The sequence below is a fragment of the Schistocerca gregaria genome, chromosome 2 (genome assembly GCF_023897955.1).
Source record: "Schistocerca gregaria isolate iqSchGreg1 chromosome 2, iqSchGreg1.2, whole genome shotgun sequence".
Lineage (NCBI taxonomy): Eukaryota > Metazoa > Arthropoda > Insecta > Orthoptera > Acrididae > Schistocerca > Schistocerca gregaria.
Window position 1 is genome coordinate 234,973,463 of NC_064921.1, and position 26,248 is coordinate 234,999,710.

General features: G+C 44.2%; 1 protein-coding gene across 1 annotated transcript in view; it reads right to left on the bottom strand.

Moving 5' to 3' along the window:
• Nucleotides 1–26,248, bottom strand: part of LOC126336765 (homeobox protein OTX1 A-like) — a 384,863-nt gene that overhangs the window by 236,868 nt on the left and 121,747 nt on the right. Inside the window, exon 2 of the mRNA XM_050000775.1 lies at nt 25,257–25,365. Coding sequence (XP_049856732.1) covers nt 25,257–25,347 — 91 coding nt within the window. The 5' untranslated portion in view covers nt 25,348–25,365. The remainder of the gene's footprint in view (nt 1–25,256; nt 25,366–26,248) is intronic.

The window sequence follows — 26,248 nt, forward strand, 5'->3', positions numbered from 1 at the left end:
ATTCCGCGAAGAATCTCCACAATTCTTATTACAGCCCTCCATCCAGTTTTCAGCATCCGTCTGTAGCACCTCATCTCAAATGCTTCTTTCTCTTCCTTTTCCGGTTTTCCCAAAATCCAATGCTCTGCCCCATAAGTACGAAGTAAGAAATGTTTTCCTTAAATTTAGACGTATGTTTGACACTAGCGGACTTATTTTGTCGTGGGATGCTCTCTTCTCAATGCTTGCTGCTTCTTGCGTCCATTTTGTTTCGTCCGTCATCCATTTGCTTATTTATTCTATTTTTATTTTATTTTTGTTTTTGCTTGTCCTTCAGTTCGTCCGCTACGTGGTGGCCAATTCTGATGACGAGCAGAGTAAAACCGTGTATGTAGATGCAGATGTCGGAAAATCTAAAGTTTTTAAAACATTTTATTTTAATTTTTTTCCGTCGGTGACTGTGGGCTTTGCCTGGTCTGCTAATATTGGCCACGAACTGATTGACCCTCATTAAAACTTGAGCATATGCACGCTTTGCCGTACACTTTCCCTCCAGCAACATTAAGACTTATTAACATTCTCATTAATAAGTTAACACATAAATACGCGGCCGGCAGAAATTTAGAATTCAGCTTGTAAATGAATGTCGATCGGAATCCTATAATTCGAAGGCTAACGTTGTGAATAATATACTTACAGCCTCATTTTTAAACTCGTTTCCATTTCCCCCCCCCTTCCCCGCTGTCCCCTCTCAACCCTCCTCCCTCTCTCCTTCGCTTCCGCGAATTTCGTCCGCGGACATTCTTCCATTATCAACAGTGCAATAACACTGTCATAGGTTCATGAATATGTAAGCGCTCCGCCAGATGTGGTCACGGAATTAAACAGCACTGCCTCCCTCTCTCGCTCGTTCACGCGCGCGCGCGCGCTGGCTCTTTTCCGCATTTTTGAAAGTCAGCGCCGCTTAAACACGTGCACGGCCACATGTACACACGCGCTCCCGGCCGCTGTGGGGGGGAGGGCAGAGAGTCCGCGCGGCCAGAGAAAATCCCGAACCTCAAAATTAATTTCCTTGTCATAAAAATTTAATGTGGATTTAAAATGCGGCGGCCAGGCGGGAGGCAGCCAGCGCCGCCGGCTTCCTGCGGCCGACCCGGTAATTAAAATGTTTTATCCGCAATTAACGGGGCACTTAGCGCTGCCACCGACGCTGGCCGGACCTCCTTGCGCAGAAAGCAGGCAAGGCTGCGCCTCTGGCGAGGTCACAGGTCTCGTTTAACTTCCAAGGACGGTGAGAACTGTATCGAAGCTTCTCTTATCTCTGAATGACAGGTCTCACCTATCGGAATTCTATTCTTTTTTTCGTCTGTGCAAGTCAAAATGTTATACCAGAGGGCCTTTATGGGTTTCCAGGTGGAATAAGTATGAGATTCACTCGATATTCAACTGACAGGGAGCAAAGGGCAAGGCCAGATAGCTCATGGAGTTTCTCTTCCACAGGGTTAATTACTAGGACCATTCCTGCTCTAGCTCTACATAAACGACCTTATTTGTCATATTGTTCATTGCAAGCAGCGTACCGCAACTGAATCTACACCATACTTACGTAAAACAATATACGTCAGTAAAGAGCATTTGTATGTTTTTATTAAATGTACCTGGTAAAAATAGCCTTGTCCTGTTGATCTTCAGTACTTTACTATGACATTAATAGATGTTCATAAAAACGATTTATGTGAACTTTTAAGTTTCTGTTATGTTAATTATTTAGTTGATCACTTAACCAGTATGATATAAGCGACTACGCTAGTTTTTACCTTGTCACTAATTTCAAATTGATATTTAACTACATTTTGTCAAGACGATCTTCAGAAGAACTTCAAAAAAATTATAGGGCAGCTGTATAACCAATTAATGATCTTTTACGTAAGATTTAATGGTTTTCTTTACCACTAATGCGGGCATGGATGTGTGTGATGTCCTTAGGTTGGTTAGGTTTAAGTAGTTCTAAGTTCTAGGGGACTGATGACCATAGATTTTAAGTCCCATAGTGCTCAGAGCCATTTGAACCATTTTACCACTAATAAATGAACAAACATATTCAGCATCAGAATTTCTTGATGTAATTATATGCAAACTCTATTTATTAAAAAGGGTTTTAAATTATTATATTAGAATGAAACTAGGTTAGTTATTTTTGTAACATAGAGGACGTTACTTATACTACATGATGCAAGCTGAGGCTGCTGCACTTGTTATAAACTACCAACTCAGTCCCCCCCCCCCCCCCCCCCCTACCTGTACACCAGTGAAGTCACTTGGTGAAATGTACTGCTGCGAGTTTGTTGGACGGTAGCTCACTTGTATGTCGAATGGTATGTTGACTAGAGTGGATCATTGCTAATGGATAACGCATTGTTTTGCTTATTGTTTTATGTAAATCAGTTCTGACTCTGTAATGTCCTTGTATTTCAGCGCTGAAAATGGCTATTTATAGCTGAAATCTGGATACGCAAGAATAACAAAAACAGTGGGACTGCCGCCGATTGCTGTCTTCCTATCCGTCCTTAATTAATCTACAGTCTCTGTGCACATTGATTCTTAATGGAACTAAAGTTTGTAAACGACCTTCATGCATACAATGATAAAGCAGAATATCTGCTCTATGCTGCTAATGCAAGCACCATTTTCTCCTGCATCATCACTCTTTCGACTCGGTGTGAGGTTTCCTTCGTGATCCACTAAAAGCTAACTGCTTCACTCTGTATCCGTATTCACTCTCGCATTATTTGTGGCTTGTTCTAAAAAGGCCAATCGGGGCCTTCATCGCACTTCCTTTGCTTGCACTGCTCCTAGAATGCTAGCAAGCAACTAGTTGCAAAGTGTGTAACCCGTCGTCTCACGCCGCCTTCCTTCGACTGTATTCCTTAATGCCCTTTGCTTGCCAATTCTTTGGAAACTTCTTTGGTTGACGTAACAAAATAGTGTTCTGTAACCAGTTCAATGATGATTAAAGCTCTTCCGGGTGTTGTATCACGTCACTGTACTTCACCTGTCGGGGAAAATATTACTAGCACTTGGTTGGAGTGCAATGAGCTGCCCCCTCTCCCCTGTTGCTGCCGACATCTTCATGGAAGATTCTGCTAACGGCGCAAGCTTCTACACCTTTACGCCCCCTTTTGTTGGCCTCGGTATGTAGACGGCACATTTGTCATATGGCCACTCGGGGAGGAAGGGTTGGGAAGCTTCTTTCAGCATTTAAAAGCCTGAATAAGAATATATAGTTCACTCACGAAACCGAAAACAACGTTCGTTACTATTTTCTGACATAGAGGATATAGAATTGTCAATGGTACACTGGGACACGAAGTGTACCGGAAGTCAACCTGCACAAACTGATACCTGCACGTGGAGAGCCAGCATTACCCAGTTCAGAGGTGTTCATTTCCGCACATTCTGACTGCTCGTGCCTACCGGATAAGTAACGCTAACGACATCAAAGAAGTGTTGAGGAAGCTGCACCACACGTTTCACCGCCAACAGTTATGACAAGAACATTAGAAGAAAACCGATCGAGGCCTTCAGAAAAAAATAAGAGAAGAAGGCAAGGAAGAGAAGCTTCCGCTACTATACTTCCCATACGTGAAAGGCGCTAATGAGCGGCTAGGCTACTTCTTCCGCCGACGAGGTTTGAAACCGATTTTCCGGAGCAGACATAGGATCCACAACATGATATGTTCAAATGGCTCTGAGCACTATGGGACTTAACATCTGAGGTCAGCAGTCCCCTAGAACTTACAACTACTTAAACCTAACTATCCTAAGGACATCACACACATCCATGCCCGAGGCAGGATTCGAACCTGCGACCGTAGCAGTCGCACGGTTCCGGACTGCGCGCCTAGAACCGCGAGACCACCGCGGCCGGCAACATGATAGGTTCCACCAAGGATGCAGACAATAAACTAAACACTAAGGAGGATATGAAGTGCGTTGTGTACGGATCTGCCTACACAGGGGAGACAGGGAGACTCGTTAACACACGAGTAGCAGGACGTGAACGCTATGTGGGAGTAGCACATCATAATGAATCGGCGATAGCGACAACAGACGTGACTGTGGACAGCCTGTCTTGTTCCAAGAAGCTCATATGCTGGCGAAAGAGTCGTGGACGAGCCAACGTGAAAGTTCGAGAGGCGACTGACGTCATTACGCAGCCTGACAACATCAGTAGAGAGGACGGCTACAAATTTGCGGCGGCCTGAGTGCCTGCTATCCCTGTCCAACGGGTCGCGCGAGGTCGCGGACAGAAGCCTCATATGGCACAGACGCGGCAGCCCAAACAAACATTTATATGGTGACTGTCAGTGCCCTTTCGCGCACACTAGGGGGAAAAAAAACGTGCCCACCAGAAGCCAAGAGCTGATTTGCAGACGGTCGCCAATCACCGTCAAATCAGCTTGACCATGAGCAGCTTCTTTCCTACACTCTCCCCTTGATCATGACTGTCCCATTAGATTCCAAGACCAATAAGCTTCATAAATATAGCGCACTGACGCCGTAAAGAGTGCTACACTGCCGCACCAAAAAACGTGAACCATCAAAACTGCATAGGCTTCCGCGGCCAGAGTCGGTTTATATAAATTTTTTCTGAATGTTTCGCATCATGGTACTGATGACCAGCAGACCCAGAAGAAGGCCACTGTAACCTTGGCAGAAACATTGGTTTCCTCAGTTTATTTTTTTTTTTTTTGCATTATAAAACTTTCATGTGGAATATTCTTCGGAACTCTTTCAATAATTATTTGCCAGATAGAATTAAAAGTTTCCTCTGTTCAAATTGGTTCAAATGGCTCTGAGCACTATGGGACTTAACGTCTGAGGCCATCAGTCCTCTAGAACTTAGAACTATTTAAGCCTGACTAACCTAAGGACATCACACACATCCACGTCCGAGGCAGGATGCGAACCTGCGACCGTAGCGGCCGCGTGGTTCCAGACTGAAGCGCCTGGAACTGTTCGGCCACACCCGCCGGCAAAGTTTCCTCGGGATTCAGATGGAACTGCAGGGCGAAATGCGCAACAGATGTACATGAAATACATGAATAACTGTGTCTGAAGTATGTAACAAATATATAAAATATTTATACATACCAAATACTTGTCACATCTGCGTACGAGAGAGAAGCCTGGAGAAGAAGCTAGTTAACAGCAATAACAGAGCAGTGGGGTAAGGAAATAAGTAAAACTGAAAGTTCAAAATTCCTGGATATGCATGAACTGGAAAACACGTATGACAGATCTTCTCAAACGACTGACTTCAGAAACATATGCTCTACGTGTAATTGTTAATCTTGACGATGAAAACGTCAGAAAACTGACTTACTTTGCGTACTCCCATTTATTAATGATATAAGGAATAATTTTCTCGGTCAATTCCACTCAGAGACATAGTACTCAGTGTACAGAAACTTGTTATAAAGATAAAATCACATCAGATGTCCATCCATCTCTTATGGAGTTTGTTGTGAAGAACCAGTCACCATTTGAAAATAACAGAATTTATAAAGTTGACACTAACAAAAACAAATTGCTCCCACTAGTCACGGCTTAACGTGAGTGTGGCACAGAAATAAGCTGAGAATGCAGGCATGAAAATATTTTGCCTCGTCTCTGATCAATTAAAGATGTTTTTAATTAGTGTTTGTAATTAATTGCCGGCCGTTGTGGCCGAGCGGTTCTAGGCGCGGCAGTCCGGAACCGCGCTGCTGCTACGGTCGCAGGTTCGAATCCTGCCTCGGGCATGGATGTGTGTGATGTCCTTAGGTTAGTTAGGATTAAGTAGTTCTAAGTTTTAGGGGACTGATGTCCTCAGATGTTAAGTCCCATAGTGCTCAGACCCATTTGAACCTTTTTTGTAATTAATTATCTGGTACAAGGTTACATAAAGTTCACGCCATAAAGTTACAAGGTGGTACGCTAACTATAATTACAGCTATGAATGCATTTTCTTTTGCATATGTAAGGAAATGACAACCACTCTTTTATTAAAACTATTCGGATATGGAATAAAAATATATAAGTAATTAAGAACATTGCTAAGAAAAATTTACCGGTACCAGTACATCTCCCATCATCTTACAGTGTCTTTTTTTCCTCCACTGCACAACGCTACGTATGCACGTAACTGGATGGAGTATCCCATAAGAAGTGCGTTCCCGTATGTAGGCCGATGTTATCGGAAGTGAGCACTCTTTCCCATTCCGCTCCACATATCCGACGCGAAGATTTAACACAGACGTGGCCAACATACAGGAATTTGGAGCGGACAGCAGAAACATCGGTACCGTAAATGGTAGCGAAGTACACCAGCTACGTGGAATAAAAGTCCTCCTCTCATCCGCTAAAAACTTTTGTTAAATTGGAAAGCTGCCAGTAGATACCGATAACGAAGTTTTCAATTCGATGTCATATAGGGAAAAAGTCTTTCATATTCAATTTAGTTAGTGGGGAAATAGCAGTGCAAGAAAAAAATTTTTTTGCACCAGTGCCGCCTGAGTCGTTATTGCATTTCTGTCCGTAAATGGGGAGTTATATATATGTATAGCTGCCGTTAGCTGGCGAAGCGACAGCCATGGCGGCGGCGCCGTCGCGGTGGCGTCGGCTGCGGCGAAGATAACGGTTCCAACTTCCTCTCTCTCCGCGGATGCAATTAATATCTATTCTGGCCGTCGTGACTCGATTACAGGATGTTATTAATTTAACAAGTGGATCAGGTTTGCGAGCGGGTTGGCAAGTTACTACGCCTGGCGCCAGCGCCCGACGCGCGGCGCTGCCTGAGTAATCGCGTTAGGTTAGGCAGCCTGGTGCGCCTGCGAGCGCGGCCGCCCGCCAGACACACACGGCGCTGGCGCTGCTCGCGGCGAGGCGGGGGAACCCCCGAAAAATACTGTATGGCGCCGGGCTGCGGCGGAAGAGCCGGCTGCCGCGAAGCAGCCTTGCGCAATTAACGGACGCGCTAAAAATGGGACTCTCTGCCACATAAAGGGATGGTACGTTTCCAGAACGTCGATTTTTAACTGTTAAAACATGGCAAAGTATCCCCTGTACTGAGCGGTTACTGTTGATGTATATTTCATGATAATACAATTTTGAACAACAATACATAATGCATCTTACTAGCAAAAATAAGCACATCAGAGCAAAAGTTACTCGCCTTTAGGAGACATGACGCTAATGCAGTGTTATACCATCTCCAGCCTTGTTAACGATCTCAATTCGGCCAGTAAGTTCAAAAACGATTCAAATGGCTCTAAGCACTATGGGACTTAACATCTGAGGTCATCATTCCCCTAGACTTATAACTACTTAAACTCAACTAACATAAAGACATCACACACACCCATGCCCAAGGCAGGATTCGAACCTGCGACCGTAGCAGCAGCGCGGTTCCGGGCTGAAGCACCTAAAGGTTATTCACCGAGAGCTGGGACGAAAGATAAACAGTGTCACGTGAGGGAGTACGCTCGTTTCCAGAGAAAGCATCCGGTGTTCACGTGATACGTAGGGGTGTGGAAAATCCTTGGCGCACGCTTTGCAGCTGGCGGCGTTCGGCTGGCTGAGGCGCTCTCACAGCGGACCCTCAGAAACCTGGGCATCGATGTGCGAAATAAATGTAACAATAATGTTAAAATAATGTTAAACTGAGTTCATTCTGTCGAAGTAGATTTATTTTTATTCAGGTTGCCAACAAAACGCTCCATTCAAACACAATTAATTGTTAATTTTAATAACAATACCAGTAATAATAATGATATAGGACGAAATAAGGTTCACTCTGTCGAACTTGAACTGTTTTCATTGAGGTTTATAACAAACCGCTCCTCTCTCTCCTCTATAATGTAGTCTAATTTCCACATTTGAGTTACCACTTTTTCTGCGACATGGAGGACGCACTTGTTCCAATCTTCTGCAGTCTTACTGCTTTTTCTAGCAGTACTTTAACTTCCGGCATTTTGTATGTTTTGTTTTTCGCTGCAACATAGGCTTTGATTCTGGCCTACACTGACTCGATGGCGTTTAATTCACAGTGGTACGGAGGAATTCTGAGAACAGTTTTCCCTGCATTCTTCGCCATTTCATCTATAGCATGTTCGTTGTGCGCTGTTCTGTGATTTTTAACTATATATAAAAGTTCTTTCTTCAACATACCGTCTTCGAAATCGATGTTTTTAGATTTCAGGCACTCTGATATTTCGTGCTTATTGGAATTCGCATTAGGAACTTTTTCTTTTCTCCAAGAATGGTACCGCGCGTTATCAAGAACAATAACTGCATTTTCCTGAAGGCGAGAAAGAACATCTTGAAACCACTTCTCCAACGTTTCGGCGCACATCACCTCATGATAATCTCGTTTTCTTGGATTCGAAAGTCCACAAACTTCCTTCAACGAACCCTGCTTTGCTGCCAATGTTTGCGATAATCAGACGTTTCCCTTTACCTGATGGGCCCTTGCCTCCGGTGGATAATCCGGACAGAAACGCTTATTTTGAAGAATTTACAGTCCCATCTACCCATACGTAACTTCGAGTATGTCCTGCGTTCACACACGTCTCGTCCAAATAACAAATGGGTGTCCCTTCATCTCTCAACGCAGCCTCCATCAAATGATGTCATCCCTGTCTATTAGCATGCTATCGCGCCCACGCCGGACACATCTGAAATTCATTTCTCTCAATAGCTTATAAAATGTAGTTCTCCGAAAATTGCCCAGATCTGCATCTTCGTTCACGACTGTAAGGACTTTGTCAATTGTTGGCAATTCGTTACGAAAAAAAAATCGTGTACTTTGGTTCGTATCGCATTTCTATCGAAGTCATCAACACTTTCCGAAAGTTTCTGTCGTAATTTTCCTTTCTTGGGAGACTTCAAACAGTGTGTGGCCTTGTACTCACTTATCACACGATACACTGATGAACGTCCACCTGTAGGTGCAGCTGTTTTCGAAACAATGTCACTCATCGACTGCTCTGGATGTTCCGTTTTATACGCATTAAGCACCGTGTGCTTCTCAGAAGAACTTAATGATTTTTCTTTGCTCGCTTCTTTGGTGGACTCAGAACTGACACGTCGACCTCGCTCGCTGAATCCGTGGATGGCATAATGAGGACAGCCGTATGTGATGCAAATGAAATAAGTGAATATATAAAATAAGAAACCATCCGATGCTATTGGATGCGCACATAAACAGTGAATGCTCAGCCTGACTACAAACACATATACTTACTCTAACAATCAACAACTAGTCTTTCAAGCGTCTTCACAGATGAACTTAAGATAACCTGAAATCGCCGCTGTTCAACACCCACTAGTGAGCTCACACCTGCAACTGAGACGGCCACACTGACTGAGCGCCGCGCCTGCGAACCGCACAAAGCATCGCTCATAAAGGACAAACGGTTGCACCCATCGCGTTCGAACAAACTACAAAACTAAATTCAAACCTTTCGGAAACTTTTCTCGCTTACACCCCCCCCCCACCCCCCTCCGCCAAAAATAAAAATTAAAGGGGAAAAGTTTGTCGCTTACTATATTCGGATATTGATTTGGTAAAAGTTCTGCATCAGACGTGAAATTTTAATTTATTATTTCACTATTACTGACTCTATTGGGCGGAAAATTTGCAGACGTCATCAAAATATAGTACTGAAGGCAATTATAAAATTTTGCTGTGCGACACACAGTTTAGGAGATAAGGCGTGATAAATATAGAGTAACGAGAAAAAACAACTTTTCCTGAAAGCTTGGATATTTCTCTTTTTCAGTGACAATAAATTTTAATGTAATGTAAAAATAGGTGTCGGAAGGTAGTTGTCGGATCACTTTATCATATTCAGGTGACAAATTATAAAAAACCACGAATTTCATTTATTAATTTCTGACGCCCCTTCCTTGTAGATCCCTCGAAGGCAACGCTGTGGTCACGCGCCTTGCCATGTTTACGTCTCTTGTTTCCGTGAATGGAGTATAGAATCGCTCGCCCACATCGGCCGGTCGGCCAGGAAGAGTCCACACAAGTTACCTGGATGTTTACAGATGCTGAGGGTGATGGCTGTAGCTGTGACTGTGGATTTCAAGTCGCCTGCAGTATATACCACCTGCCCATCAGCACACAATTAAGTGTGCGTTGTGACCATTGTTCACTCCTGGGATTAATATCGAGTGATTTAGCGGGCCAGGCGGAGTAAAGGCTGAGTAAATGTTCGTCAAACCACCAACTTGCATCCTATTATCAACGATTCGTGTATTGAGCAAGCGAAACTTGACTATATACCTCTCTTATCTTATTCTCACGTAACTACTCGAGACATACAACGGTAACAGCCAATAATCGCACAGTATTCTTCAAATACTGCAGAAGCTTACACTACACTCGTTCGTCCTCTGTTAGAATATTGCTGCGCGGTGTGGGATCCTTACCAGGTGGGACTGACGGAGGACATCGAAAGGGTGCAAAAAATGGCAGCTCGTTTTGTATTATCACGTAATAGAGGAGAGAGTGGGGCAGATATGATACGCGAATTGGGATGGAAGCCATTACAGCAAAGACGTTTTTCGTCGCGGCGAGATCTTTTTACGAAATTTCAGTCACCAACTTTCTCTTCCGAATGCGAAAATATTTTGTTGAGCCCAACCTACATAGGTAGGAATGATCATCAAAATAAAATACGAGAAATCGGAGCTCGCACAGAAAGGTTTAGGTGTTTGTTTTCCCGCGCGCTGTTAGGGAGTGGAATGGTAGAGAGATAGTATGATTGTGGTTGTATGAACCCTCTGCCAAGCACTTAAATGTGAATTGCAGAGTAGTCATGTAGATGTTGATACAGGTTTCCTAAATTTATCCAACAGAGTTTCACGAGGAGTACATCTTTCTTCCAAGGATTCCTACTACAGTTCTATGGAACATTTTTCCAGGAAAATAGCGATCTATTAAAATTTTAACTTATTTAGTAAACATTCTCCACGCCAGCACGGACGCGCCTGCTCCACGCCAGCGATTCCTACTTTAATCCTGCAATGTAGACCTGGTGATGATCTCTTTAGAGGATTGTAACTGGTGATCTAAAAATAAAAATTAACAACTTATAAGCCATCACATCTGTGTTTACTAAATAAGTTTAAATATTAATAGATCGCCCTCCACCCCTCCATCCACCCACGAACCACACACGACTGTCACCAGCACAGATTTAGATTGGCAATCCAAAGTTCATTCATCACTCCGACCAAATGAACCTGTGCAGCTAGTTCAGATGAATCACAGTCGCCACATTAATGTTACTCGACGATTTCTCTAAAAGAATAACCGCTCACGATAATCGAAATACACTACTGCCCATTAAAATTGCTACACCACAAAGATAACGTGCTACAGACGCGAAATTTAACCGACAGGAAGAATATGCTGTGATATGCAAATGACTAGCTTTCCAGAGCATTCACACAAGGTTGGCGCTGGTGGCGACACCTACAACGTGCTGACATGAAGAAAGTTTCCAACCGATTTCTCATACACAAACAGCAGTTGACTGGCGTTGCCCGGTTAAACGTTGTTGTAATGCCTGAAGTAAGGAGGAGAAATGCGTACCATCACGTTTCCGACTTTGATTAAAGTCGGATTGTAGCCTATCGCGATTCCGCTTTATCGTATCGCGACATTGCAGAATATGGAATCGGTAGATTCAGGAGGGTAATACGGAACGCCGTGCTGGATCCCAGCGACCTCGTATCACTGGCAGTCGAGATGACAGGCATCTTATCCGCATGGCTGTAACGGATCGTGGGACAACGTCTCGATCTCTGAGTCAACAGATGGGGACGTTTGCAAGACAACAACTATCTGCACGAACAGTTCGACGACGTTTGCAGCGCTATGGACTATTAGCTCGGAGATCATGGCTGCGGTTACCCTTGACGCTGCATCACAGGCAGGAGCGCCTGCGATGTAATACTCAACGACGAACCTAGGTGCACGAATGGAAAAACGTTATTTTTTCGGATGAATCCAGGTTCTGTTTACACCATCACTATGGTCGCATCCGTGTTGGAAGACATCGCTGTAAACGCACTTTGGAAACGTGTATTCGTCTTCGCCATACTGGCGTATCACCCGGCGTGATGGTATGGGGAGCCATTGGTCACACGTTTCGGTCACTTCTTGTTTGCACTGACGGAACTTTAAACAGTGGACGTTACATTTCAGATGTGTTACGACCCGTGGCTCTACCATTCATTGGATCCCTGCGAAACCCTACATGTTCGATTGCTGCCCTGGCCAGCACATTCTACAGATCTCTCACCAACTGAAAACATCTGGTCAATGGTGGCCGAGCAACTGGTTCGTCATAATACGCCAGTCACTACTCTTGATGAACTGTGGTATCGTGTTGAAGATGCATGGGCAGCTGTACCTGTACACGCCATCCAAGCTCTGTTTGGCTCAATTCCCAGGCGTATCAAGGCCGATATTAGGGCCAGAGGTGGTTGTTCTGGATACTGATCTTTCAGGATCTATGCACCCAAATTGCATGAAAATGTAATCACATGTCAGTTCTAGTATGATATATTTGTCCAATGAATACTCGTTTATCATCTGCATTTCTTCTTGGTGTAGCAATTTTAATGGCCAATAGTGTACATTCTAAGACAAAAAAAATTAAGCGCAGGATAGCTTCCCACGAAGGGCAAAGAAACGGGGGTTATACCATATCGTCGAAGTACTGCTTTACTGTAAGGGTACTGTGGATGGAAATGAAATGGCACCTCAGTCCTCGGGGCGTATGGCGGGCGACAATCAGGTTGGTATCCCATTGCTGTCCAGGCATCTCCAGCCTCGTCCACGGCGGTCATAGGGGCTCAGTTCGAAGTGGGACTTATCACTGAAAATAATTCTACAGCAGTCAATTAGGCCCGCAGCTCGTGGTCTTTCGGTAGCATTCTCGCTTCCTGCGCACAGGATCCCAGGTTCGATTCCCGGCGGGGTCAGGGATTTTCCCTGTCTCGAGATGACTGGGTGTTGTTGTGTTGTCTTCATCATCCCCATTACGGTCGGAGGAAGGCAATGGCAAACCACCTTCGCTACGACCTTGCCTAGTCGGCGGTGCGGGTTTCCCACGTCGTTCCCTACGCTTCTCTGAATATGGGACCTCATCATCATCATCATCATCATCATCATCATCATCATCATCATCATGTCAATGAGATTCCAGGCTGGAGAAGTGCCAGACAGTGTTGGTATACCATCCTGACTATCGCCCGCCATGCGAGCCTGTAACCCGAAGTGATGATCTGGGTTGCCATTGCATTTCAGAGGAGGACCCCTTCGGTTGTCATCCGCGGCAGCCATTTCAACACAGTGGTAAGTGGACGGTATTCTGTGTCCTGTTTTGTTGGCCTTCCTGGCAAGACATCCTGGGCTTACATTTCAGCAAAATAATGCCCGCCCACTCAAGTGGCGAGTTTCTACTGCTTGTCTTCGTGCTTGCCAAACGTTACCTTGTCGAGCAACGTCGTCGGATCTTTGCCTAACTGAGAACGTTTGGAGCTTTATGGGCAGGGCCCTCCAACCAGCACTGGACTTCGACGCGCTAATGTTCCAATTGGACAGAATTTGGAACGATATCCTTCAAGACATCCAACATTCTATCAGTCAATGCCAAGCCGAATAACTGCTTGCTTAAGGGCCAGAGGTGAACCAACCCATTATTGATTTGTTGAATTTTTAAAGCTCTTTCTATAGAATTAATCACCCAGTTTTTTCTTGAACTGGAATCATTATCTGCTCATGTACATCACATCTACAGATTCTCATCCACTCGGATAGTTCCTTCACGGTGCGTCCTTTTTTTGTTAGGGTAAAAAAAAAGAATAATGGTCTCCAGATTTATGTTAGTCGACGGTTACTAAAGGAATAAAAGCTCACATTAATCGAATTATTTTGCACAGAAATACTTTGGCTAAAATGGCATCGGTTCGATCCTACTTACGACATTGGTGAGCTATTATAGTGACTGTGAACTGCCTGTAGATCTGCAGGATAAAGCACACCGTCTTCAGTCCACGAGTGGCCTGCCGAGACCATCCGACCGCCGTGTCATCCTCGGCGGAGGATGCGGATGGGAGGGGCGTGGGATCACCATACCGCTCTCCCGGTCGGAAGATGGTATTCTTGACCGAAGCCGCTACTATTCGGTCGAGTAGCTCCTCAATTGGCATCACGAGGCTGAGTGCAACCCGAGAAATGGCAACAGCGCATGGCGGCCTGGATGGTTACCCATCCAAGAGCCGACCACGCGCGACAGCGAGATCTGCAAGATCTTGGCATTGACTGATAGAATGTTGGCTTTCTTGAAGGATATCGTGCCAAATTCTGTCCAATTGGCTCATTAGAACGTCGAAGTTCAGAGCTGGTTGGAAGGCCCTGCCCATAAAGCTCTAAACATTCGCGATTAGGGAGAGATCCGGCGACCTTGCTCGGAAGAATAGGGTTTGGCAAGCCAGAAGACAAGCAGTAGAAACTCGCGATGTGAGTGGGTATTATTTTGCTGAAATGTACAGGGTGTATGTATCACATACACCCAGAGGAGACAGTGTTGACCAGCCCTAGAAGAAAATCTATACTCATGTGTCTGGAAACCAGTACCTGTACAGATTTGGGGCAAACCGTCCTCTGACTCCTGTCTGTGACGTAGAAGTAGATACTACAGGTAGTGTTGCATGTCGTTACCAAACATCCTGACGTATCCTTCTTCGCGGTTAAATACACCTCCCTCCTTTCACAATGCGTCATATGCATTAGTTTCACGACACCCTCAGACAGCTCTTGACAACGAAATAGAGGCAGGCATCGAAAGCTCGGGATTTTATCCGAATCTGACGCGGCAAGTTAACCGAGATTTAAACTTTTTTACATGTTTTGCCACGTGTCGACTACTGGCCCAGTGCGATCCAACTCCTGGTTTCGGACTAGAAACAAGGATGAAGGCGAAACGGCGTTGTTTTGCAGCGCGTTGTCAGGGGAGTGCCGGGTAGAGCCCCGCGGTCGGGCCACGCGCCGCTGCAGGGGTGCCAACCCTGCGCGGCGCTGCGCTCTCTGGCCAGCCCTAATTTGGTAACCCCATTATGGGGCGAATTACGGGGATTACAGCGTGTAGGCGGGCGCCGGCGCGGGTCCCGGGAGGCGGCGCCTATCGCAGTGATGTCATCACCCGCGCAAGAGTGCCGCTGCCGCTGCTGGCCCCGGCTAATGGACGGGACGGGATGGGACGCGGGCCCTCTGCTCGCCGCATCGAGGCCGACGGGACGAAACAGCACAACACTGCCGGCGCGGCCTCCGCTTCAGGGTACCCAAAGCGGGTTGCGTGCGCGCAGCTGCTGTCAGTACGCAAGAGGTGCACTCAAGTTACAACACCACTGACCTTTTTTTTTTTCCTCGCCAAGCTGATCACAGGAATACACACTGAGAGGCACAAACAAATTACGAGGGGGCGTTCAAAACAAAAATTTAAGATTTTCTTTCTGAAAGCAGGTTGGTTTTGTTCGTTATTCCAGAACACCACATTATTTTGGCCGAAAAACACTATTTTTAAACATGATCAGCGTTCAATACGGCGACCTTGCGCCCCCCTCCCACTTTCGAGGGCCTGTATGCTCGCATGCTACCACTCCACTAGTGGGCGTCTGAACCAGCGTCGCCGGCCGCTGTGGCCGAGCGGTTCTAGGCGCTTCAGTCTGGAACTGCGCGACCGCTATGGTCGCAGATTCGAATTCTGTTTCGGACATGGATGTCTGTGATGTATTTAGGTTAGTTAGGTTTAAGTACACTACTGGCCATTAAAATTGCTACACCAAGAAGAAATGCAGATGATAAATGGGTACTACAACTGACATGTGATTACATTTTCACCCAATTTGGGTGCATAGATCCTGAGAAACCACTACCTAGAACAACCACCTCTGGCCGTAATAACGGCCACGATACGCCTGGGCATTGAGTCACACAGAGCTTGGACGGCGTGTATATGTACAGCTGCCCATGCTGCTTCAACACGATACCACAGTTCATCAAGAGTAGTGACTGGCGTATTGTGACGAGCCAGTTGCTCGGCCACCATTGACCACACGTTTTCAGTTGGTGAGAGATCTGGAGAATGTGCTGGCCAAGGCAGCAGTCTAACATTTTCTGTACCGAAAGGCCCGCACAGGACCTGAAACGAGCGGTCGTGCATTATCCTGCTGAAATGTAGGGTTTCGCAGAGATCGAATGAAGGGTATAGCCACGGGTCGTAACACATATGAAATGTAACATCCACTGTTCATAGAGCCGTCAATGCGAACAAGAGGTGACCGAGACGGGTAACCAGTGGCACCCCATACCATCACGGCGGGTGATACGCCAGTAAGGCGACGACCGCGATGTCGCCAAACACGGATGCGACCATCATGATGCCGTAAACAGAACCTGGATTCATCTGAAAAAATTACGTTTTGCCATTCGTGCACGCAGGTTCGTCGTTGAGTACACCATCGCAGGTGCTCCTGTCTGTGATGCAGCTTCAAGGGTAACCGCAGCCATCGTCTCCGAGCTGATAGTCCATGCTGCTGCAAACGTCATCGAACTGTTCATGCAGATGGTTGTCTTGCAAACGTCCGCATCTGTTGACTGAGGGATCGAGACGTGGCTGCACGATCCGTTACAGCCATGCGGATAAGATGCCTGTAATCTCGACTGCTAGTGATACGAGGCCGTTAGGATCCAGCACGGCGTTCCGTATTACCCTACTGAACCAACCGATTCCATATTTTGATAACAGTCTTTGGATCTCGGCCAACGCGAGCAGCAATGTCGCGATACGATAAACCGCAATCGTGATGGGCTACAATCCGATCTTTATCAAAGTCGGAAACGTGATGGTACGCATTTCTCCTCCTTACACGAGGCATCACAACAACGTTTAACCGGGCAACGTTTGTCAACTGCTTTTTGTGTATGAGAAATCGGTTGGAAACTTTCCTCATGTCAGCACGTTGTACGTGTCGCCACCGGCGCCAACCTTGTGTGAATGCTCTGAAAAGCTAATCATTTGCATATCGCAGCATCTTCTTCCTGTCGGTTAAATTTCGCGTCTGTAGCAAGTCATCTTCGTGGTGTAGCAATTTTAATGGCCAGTAGTGTAGTTCTAAGTTCTAGGGGACTGAGGACCTCAGATGTTAAGTCCCATAGTGCTCAGAGTCATTTGAACCATTTGAACGAACGTCGTGCTAAATCAATAACGTTGCAAGCGGTAATTTACTCACAGGACAGCATCTGATCTTTATCGCCAGTTATACTTTTGCCCTGTGAAGCTATTGGGCGTTGCTATTATTGCTTATTTCTGTATCAATATCCCAAAAACCTCATCCCTGTTGTCAGTAGTGTTCTCTCTATTTTGTGAAGAACCCATACATCACTTCCTTACAATAGGAGTATCCATAGCTTTTGTAAAATGCCCAATAGCACTCACATTAAAAAAATAAAAATTATAAAAATCTTTCGATACGACGACTGTATCGCATCATGGTACTGATGACCAGCAGACCCAGAAGAAGGCCACTGTAACCTTGGCAGAAACATTGGTTTCCTCACTATATTTTTTTTGCATTACAAAACTTTCATGTGGAATATTCTTCATAACTCTTTCAATAATTATTTGCCAGGTAGAATTAAAAGTTTCCTCTGTTCAAAATGGTTCAAATGGCTCTGAGCACTATCAGACTTAACATCAGAGGTCATCAGTCCTCTAGAACTTAGAACTATTAAGCCTGACTAACCTAAGGACATCACACACATCCACGCCCGAGGCAGGATTCGAACCTGCGACCGTAGCAGTCGCACGGTTCCGGACTGTGTGCCTAGAACCGCGAGACCACCGCGGCCGGCTACAGTAACGAACACAGATTTGTTTTTCCACGACACTAAACGGGAAAAATCAAAGGGCGTTTGATTGGAATATATGTAACACTCGCGTGAAATCAATTCTCGTCCACAGCATTGAAACCATCGAGAAAAGCTTTGTGAAGTCGATCGAATACGAACGTAAGCCCAATAAAAATTAAACACTGGTCTCTCGCACAAGACAGGGCCGCGATGTAACCAACTATTTCAATAACAAAACAAGAATTAAGGCAGTAATTTCGCCAAACAAATATATTTCATATCTGATGGGAAGACAACAATGTACGACCACGTTTTTATCCAACTGATTAATTGGAGATAAGAAATGGAGACGCTAATGGAGCAGGACGACTTAAGACAGCATAAACTGAGAGGATCTGCAGGACTGATAATAAAAGTAGGGGCACCCGAAATATGAGATTCATAAAGAGCCTTGATAACGCTGTGGGGAGAAAATCTACGAAGCTACGAGGAAGATAAATGACAAAGAAGGCAGATGGATTGCGCTATTAAATGAGCAGAGTGGAATATTAGAAAAAGGCAAGTAGTTGTTCTATCAGTCCTATATTAACTTAATAAGGACATCCTCATAGAGTTTTATGACTCCAGAAGCGAAGTCATGTTCTATAAATGGCTGCAGCAAATGAGCAGTGGTGTCGTTCACGACTTCTGGCGCAGTGTAGGCTGACAGAAAAGTCATGTAGCGGAGGAAAGTTCTTTCGCTTGTGCTGTGCGCTCTGTATGTCCATTTGGTTTCAGCCATTTCGTGTAAATAATTTTAACACACTATGTGCCCTCCGCCACAAACCGTACAGTAGTGTACAGAGTACAGTTTTAGATTGCTTTTACATTTATGTTGTTGCACACTCTTAAGCTAGAGTTGGGGTGATTTCCTCGAAATTAGAAATTAAATCCAAAACAGTTTTTCTAAAGCTGTGTTTACACGGACCTTGTTTTACTGCAATGTGTGGCCGCAAAAGCATTGTCATTAATATTGCTGTGATATGGCTGAAATACTCGGCAATACTGAGGATGGCCGGATAGCGAGGCCGATTGAGCAAATCCCAGCAGTTAGTTGCCGAGATATGTCCGCCGTGTTGTCTGTCAAGACTGGAGAATATTTCGTAGGGTCTGGCCACATCTACTTCGGTTATTGTCTCTAAATGCTTCAATCTCAACCTTGCTTTTTCTACCGCGAACACTGCTGCAGTGTCAAATTACGTAATCTGAGCACTGAAACAATACGTATTATTTCCCTTTAGTTGGGAAGACGGCGCACTAACGTACAGGTACTCGATTTGTTGTTTACCATACTGTAGAAATGGGCAACGAGAGGATAATATGGAATCACCAAGAGAAATGCTTGCTTGAACATACGAGGGTAAGTCAGTTATGATCCACAAAGTAGTTATAAAATTTTATTATAATCAAATAGGAAACTTACAAGAACATCATTTTTGGACATAGTCTCGTTGCGTTTCAACGCACTTGCTCCATCGTTGTACAAACTTCCTTGACGCCCTCATAAAAGAAGATTTTCGTTTGAGCTGCGAGCCAGGAATACACCTCTTCTTTCACTGCTTCGTCCGAGGCAAATCTACGGCCCCTTAGTGCCCGTTTGAGTAAGCCAAACAAGCGATAGTCGGAAGGGACATATCGGGACTACATGGAGGGTGATCCAGTGCTTCAGATTTGAGCTTCTGGAGCGTTTCAGCAGCGTGGGCAGCAGTATGCGGGCGGGCACCGTCGTGCAACAACACAACGACTTCCGACAGCAATCCTCGGCGTGTGCTTCGAATTGCAGGCTTTAGCCTGGCAGTGAGCATCTCACAGTAACGTACTCTGTTTACTGTTGTGCCTCTTTCCCCATACTGTTCCAGTACTGGACCTTGTGCGTCCCAAAAAACCATAAGCATCACATTTCCTCCGGACGGTTGGGTCTTGAACTTTTTCTTGCAACGGCGAATCTGGATGTTTCCATTCCATGCCCTGCCGTTTACTCTCTGGCTCGTAATGATGGATCCATACTGCGTCGCCAGTAATGATCCTGTCTAATAAATCGTCCCCTTCGTTACCATGGCGATCCAAATATTTTTTTGCTGATGTCCAACCGCGTTTGTTATGCAACTTTGTGAGTTGTTTCGGGACCCATCTTGCGCAAAATTAGTGCAACCAAAGTCTGTTGTGGATTATTTCGCAGGCAGAATCGTGACTAATTTGCTGACGATGTGCCACTGTCTGTCTAAGAGAATCAATTCACGTGACGCTCAATGGTTTCTTCATTTGTGGCGGTAAACCGTCCTCCGGCTCCTTCATCGTGTGTAACACTTGTGCTACCATTTCGGAATTTTTCAATCCATTCGTAGACACTCCGTTGTGGTAAACCACTGTCCCATACTGTACCGAAAGTGATTAATTTCGGCCTCTGATACGCCTTCCGACCACAAAAAAAGTATCAATGCCTTCTCTCTGCGATAGCAATGGAGATACTATCGAAGACAGTGCTGCAAAAGCAGAGTCACTAAACACAGCCTTCCAAAATGCCTTCACAAAAGACGTCGAAGTAAATATTCCAGAATTCGAATCAAGAACAGCTGCCAACATGAGTAACGTAGAAGTAAATATCCTCGGAGTTGTGAAGCGACTTAAATCACTTAAAAAAAGCAAGTCTTCTGGTTCAGACTGTATACCAGTTAGGTTCCTTTTAGAGTATGCTGATGCATTAACTCCATACTTTCTTAGCAATCATATACAAACCGTTCGCTCGATGAAAGATCCTTACCCAAAGACTGGAACGTTGCACAGGTCACACCAATATTCAGGAAAGGTAGTAGGAATAATCCACTTAATTAGAGGCCCATATCATTAACGTCGATATGCAGCAGGATTATGGAACATATATTGTATTCGAACATTATGAATTACCTCGAAGTAAACAGTCTATTGACCTACAGTCAACATGGGTTTAGAAAACATCGTTCTTGTGAAACACAACTAGCTCTTTATTCGCATCAAGTGTCGAGGGCTATAGACAAGGAATTTCAGATCGATTCCGTATTTCTTTATTTCCAGAAGGCTTTTGACACTGTACCACACAGGCAGCTTATAGTGAAATTGCGTGCTTATGGAATATCGTCTCAGTTATGTGCCTGGATTTATGACTTCCTGCCAGAGAGATCACAGTTCATAGTGAAACGTCCCCTTTGAAAATTATGAATGGCAGTGCTGGAAAAACTCTTACGTTATTTGTTTTACAAACACCTGAGCAAAACTCAACATACTCAAACAGTTTTCCCTTTACTTATTCTGATCATTACTAAACTGACACACAATATTCTTAGCGCAACGCAATCTCACTTTCAATAATCCCTACAAAAGAACGGCCCTGACTAACAATAACCTATACCTTCCACGAATCACTTACCTCACAAAAAGCTTCGTTACTCGAACTACCGCAATACAGCGAGCGCCAATACTGCCAGCTAAATAAAATATTCTAACTACTGAAGGCACTAACTACTGATAGGCATAGTTAGCAAATGAAAGATTTTGATGGAGAACAGTTCGCAGCTCGTGGTCGTGCTGTAGCGTTCTCGCTTCCCGCGGCCGGGTTCCCGGGTTCGATTCCCGGCGGGGTCAGGGATTTTCTCTGGCTCATGATGACTGGGTGTTCTGTGATGTCCTTAGGTTAGTTAGGTTTAAGTAGTTTCAAGTTCTAGGGGACTGATGACCATAGATGTTAAGTTCCATAGTGCTCACAGCCATTTGATGAAGAACAAAAAATGTATTTATCTTAATAATGTTCGCAAGTCATAATATATGTATCTATCAATTCACGACATCCATCTTTACAAATTTCCTTTTTTTACTGGTGGCCACACGTCCAGATCGTCCGTTCTCAAAACTCTGACATCTGTGTTCCACATCCACCACTCCTGGCGGCTCACCTCCAACTGCGCAACGCGACGCGCTGTTCCATCCAACTGCCAAACACTACACAAGCGAATATTCCAATAATGAGTCCAACCAGCCACAGACTGCACGCAGACAAGTCAGAGATTTTCATACAGAGCACTTCGTGGCGTTACCAACATAAAAACCTAAACAGCCTACTTACAAGACACTGGAATACATACAGCAAACAATTGTGGACGTAGGTTGCAATTGCTACCCTTAGATAAAAAGTTCGGCACGGGAGAATAATTCTTGGCGGGCCGCGTCAAACCAGTCAGAAGACGTATGGTTCAAAAAATAAAAATATTACTACGCTTGTAGTAATCCAAAAATAATCATGTTATCGTGGGATACAAAGCCGGCAAGAACTTACACAGTGATCCACGGATTAGTAAACTTACCGTTACAGAAGTAAGCAACTGAACTGGAGCTAAGTACTTTCAGTGACACTGCTATTACGGAGACGCGTTATTTCAACAAAAAACTTATAAAAGATCTTGCAATCTTTTAGAACAAATAACTTTGGCTAGGCAAACACGAAAAGAGAGGAAGAGCAGGATTACTGCGTTTCCATAAATAGTTGCAATCACTCATAAGATAGCAGTGTGTTTCAAGAACTCAGATGTGAGCTCCAGTTTCAAAACATAATAACTCACAACAGACATTATGACACACAGCCAGCAAAAATAAAATATATTCAGAATACAGTATTTTGAACTTAGTTACGGAAACGGACCAAGTTATTAAACTGGCTTAATTGGAAGAGCGTTTAGCAGACGTTTTTAAGAACATACTGGGATGAGTGGTAGCAACCTTCCCACTTAAGAGAAACGCAGACGCAGAACACTCGATGGTACAGACAGTTAGACCCGAAGTGATTTTGTCTTACTTTTTAGAAGTAAAATGTCACGATACTGTATTAATTTGTTGTAACCGGTATATTATACACTGCTGTAATTGAAATATAATTAAATTTACTTACTACTCCAACCCTTATACCTACGCTAACAGATGCGTATCGAAAACCCATGACACACGTGTCATGTCTGTAAACATTCAGTGACGGTCGGCATACGTTCTTTGTATCACCATACGCTCAGTTGGCAATGTTTGTCATTGCACATCTTTTATGGCCAAGAATCAAACAAATATACCCAGTAAATCTGTAATGAGACCATATCGTCGGAAACTTTCTACGTCACCTCACATTGAAAAATTTGCGCATAAGAAGAAATAATTAAATTCACTCTCATATCAGCCCCAAGTTTACGAAGCAGTTTAATGAGAGAAAGCATTGTTATAAGCCTTTCAGACCCTCTGGCTACAATTGTGTACATTAAATTTTACTGTGTCTTAGCTGCAACAGAAGTATTTTTTCTCACTGGAAAACTGAAGTACACTTTGTGAATGTTCACTCTTTTCATGATGCAAGTGCTGCCAACTGTTGGGCATCACAATGAAAATATCAGCAAGTCAATGTAGCAGTGCGCAGCAACTCGTGACTGCCAGAATACACGAGTGTGATTGGTTCGCTATATTCCACTGTATAACTGAATATTGTTATTTTGCATGGCAATTACTGAATAATCCTTTTACTATTTTTTAAAACAGAGAATATTTCGTAATTGATTATTTTACTCTATAAAATGAAGCCAAGTGTATAAAGTCTATTTTGGAAACGAGCAAATATTTTTGTGTAAATCTTGGATCTGAAATCATTAGAAAATCACTAACGAGCATTACGACATATAAAGGTTTTTCTTCCTCCAGAAAATATTCGGATCTGAAAAGGTTAAGAAAAACAGATTGTTCAGAAGTATACTGCACGCGTCGGCAGGTCACGTGAAAGGCGCGTGTTTTTCCACGCCAACCCCGTGGAAAGCTTACATAGGCATAGCGTGCGACGCAGAGACGTTAACGCGACTGAGAAAAGTCAGGAGAGCGTAACAACAGATACCTATAGGACGCCGAATGTGTCCGACGTCAGCGTGAACGATGACGGGAGTCGTGGGAGTGCATGCAGAAAAGACAGAATACTGACAAAGCAAGAAAGACGTGAGCACAGCACATGAAAAATATCGGAAAACTTGTATTTGGCACAAAATGTTGAACATCAGGAAACAATTTGGTGCAATCGGGGCTAGTCTTGTACGTTACCAGTTGGCTGCCCCAAACAAAAGGGAAACAGTAAGTTATAATTCACAAGAGAATAATCGTAGGTCTCTTCTTTTATTCATTCAATTTCCTACGAGTCATTCTCAAGAAAATATCGATACACTGAACCGTGTCCCATTACCATCTTCCAGGTAACAAAGAGAACATTATACGCGCGTATAAGTGAACACCTCCTCAAACGTAGAAGAAACATCGGAACATTCTTTGAAGATAAATGCTATGGAATTCTCTGCTCAAGATTAAATACTGTACCTTGTAACTTCAGTTACATTTCATTACAGTCAGATTTCATCATACGAACAGCAGGCTTAAATTCCGTCGTACAAATGAACAGTGAAAGTGGGATGTGACAGATAGAAACTGTTTGAATAGTATAACAACAGGTGTATTACAAGTTAGTATATCTAGTGTAACTTATATTCTGTTTAGTCACTGCTTTTTGATTTAGCAAAAATGATGTAGTGAAGATCTGATATTGTTTTAGAAAGGCTTTCAAAAGGATACTCGTAAATGGACTAAGGCCGAAATTATACAATAAAGTAAAATAAAAATAAATATTTGCAGACACCAAAGAGTCATTAAAAATTAAGTCATTTGATATCCACTATTGGAAAAACTCATTTGATATCCACTACTGGAAAAACAACTCTCGACTTACCCGGAAACCACAGTCTTCTGTATTATGCAATTTCCATTAAGTCCGAGTCTGGATCGTTTCTCATTCCTTGCGACCCATCTACCGGACATTCGTTGACTACAGACATGTCTACCCCACCTGAATTTCAGTCATCATTTCGTTAGCTTTTGGGTGTCTTGTAGCAGTTCCCAACACGGATAATTCCATCGAGCGCTAATCTTTTGGAATACTTTGTGTCCCATTTTCACACTGCGTCTGTGCTGGTGGTTGCGCATCTGCGCGTTGTGTACATCCGAACAGCTGTCTAGAAACTGTGTACTCCCTACTTTAAAAGATAACATTTCCATTTTTCACTTTTCTCACATCCACTGTGTTTCATTTGACTCACCTTCGCAAATTCATGACTGTTGTTTCATCAGTCGATAGCGCTCAAAGGGCGGAAGAGATTTTTCAACCAAATATCTTACGATTTGGCATGCAGCTGTCTGGTTCTAGCAGTCTAGCAGACGTGGTACTCACAGGGATGCGTCGGCGTGAAGGGGTAATCTAAGGTTGGCAGCCGTGGTGCGCTTGAAGGATGCAGCGACGGCGGGCAATGATAGCAGAACATGCCTCGGTGCCCCGCGATCTGAAACAGGCCGACAACTTACGTTCAGTAAACCAACTTTGAACCTGAAAACAAATATCCGATGATTACTTCGAAGCTGCAACTAGTGAACTGTTCTTAGGGCTTTTTTGTGATTGATTTTGGAAATACACAAAAATTAACATGTAAGGTACTAAAAGGAGACATTCTTGTCAGTAGCGAATTACCGCGATTCTTGTTTGTAGAAAAAAAAATGCACTTTCAGTTTTATTATCTCAAAATAACTGGTTCCGGATAGATATACTGATCATTTCTTGTAGTTAGAAAATAACCAGTATTAACGGAAATACAATCAGTTTCACTGCAGTTTTATTGTTATACTACCCCTTGAGGACGGCCTCCTCACCACCACAGCCTCTTGCTGTCTTCAATGACAAAAAAACAGTCTGATGATGAAACTTCCTGGCTGATTAAAGCTGTGTGCCGGACCGAGACTCGAACTCGGGACCTTTGCCTTTCGCGGGCAAGTGCTCCACAAGGAGCGCTAGTTCTTCAAGGTTCACAGAAGAGATTCTGTGAAGTTTGGAAAGTAGGAGACGAGGTACTGGCAGAATTAAAGTTGTGAGGGAGGGTCGTGAGACGTGCTTGGGTAGCTCAGATGGTAGAGCACATGCCCGCGAAAGGCAGAGGTCCCGAGTTCGATTCTAGGTCCGGCACACAGTTTTAATGTGCCTGGGAGTTTCATATCAGCGCACACTCCGCTACAGAATGAAAATCCCAGTCTGATGATTGTCTTATAAGCGACCGAAACTGGACACCAGATGAAATATATACAGCTTATATGCGATCTAGGCTGTTTTATTGAAATAATTCTAAACTTCCCTTCGTCAAAGTCGCTCATGTCAGTGAATTTCCCCATTTGCGG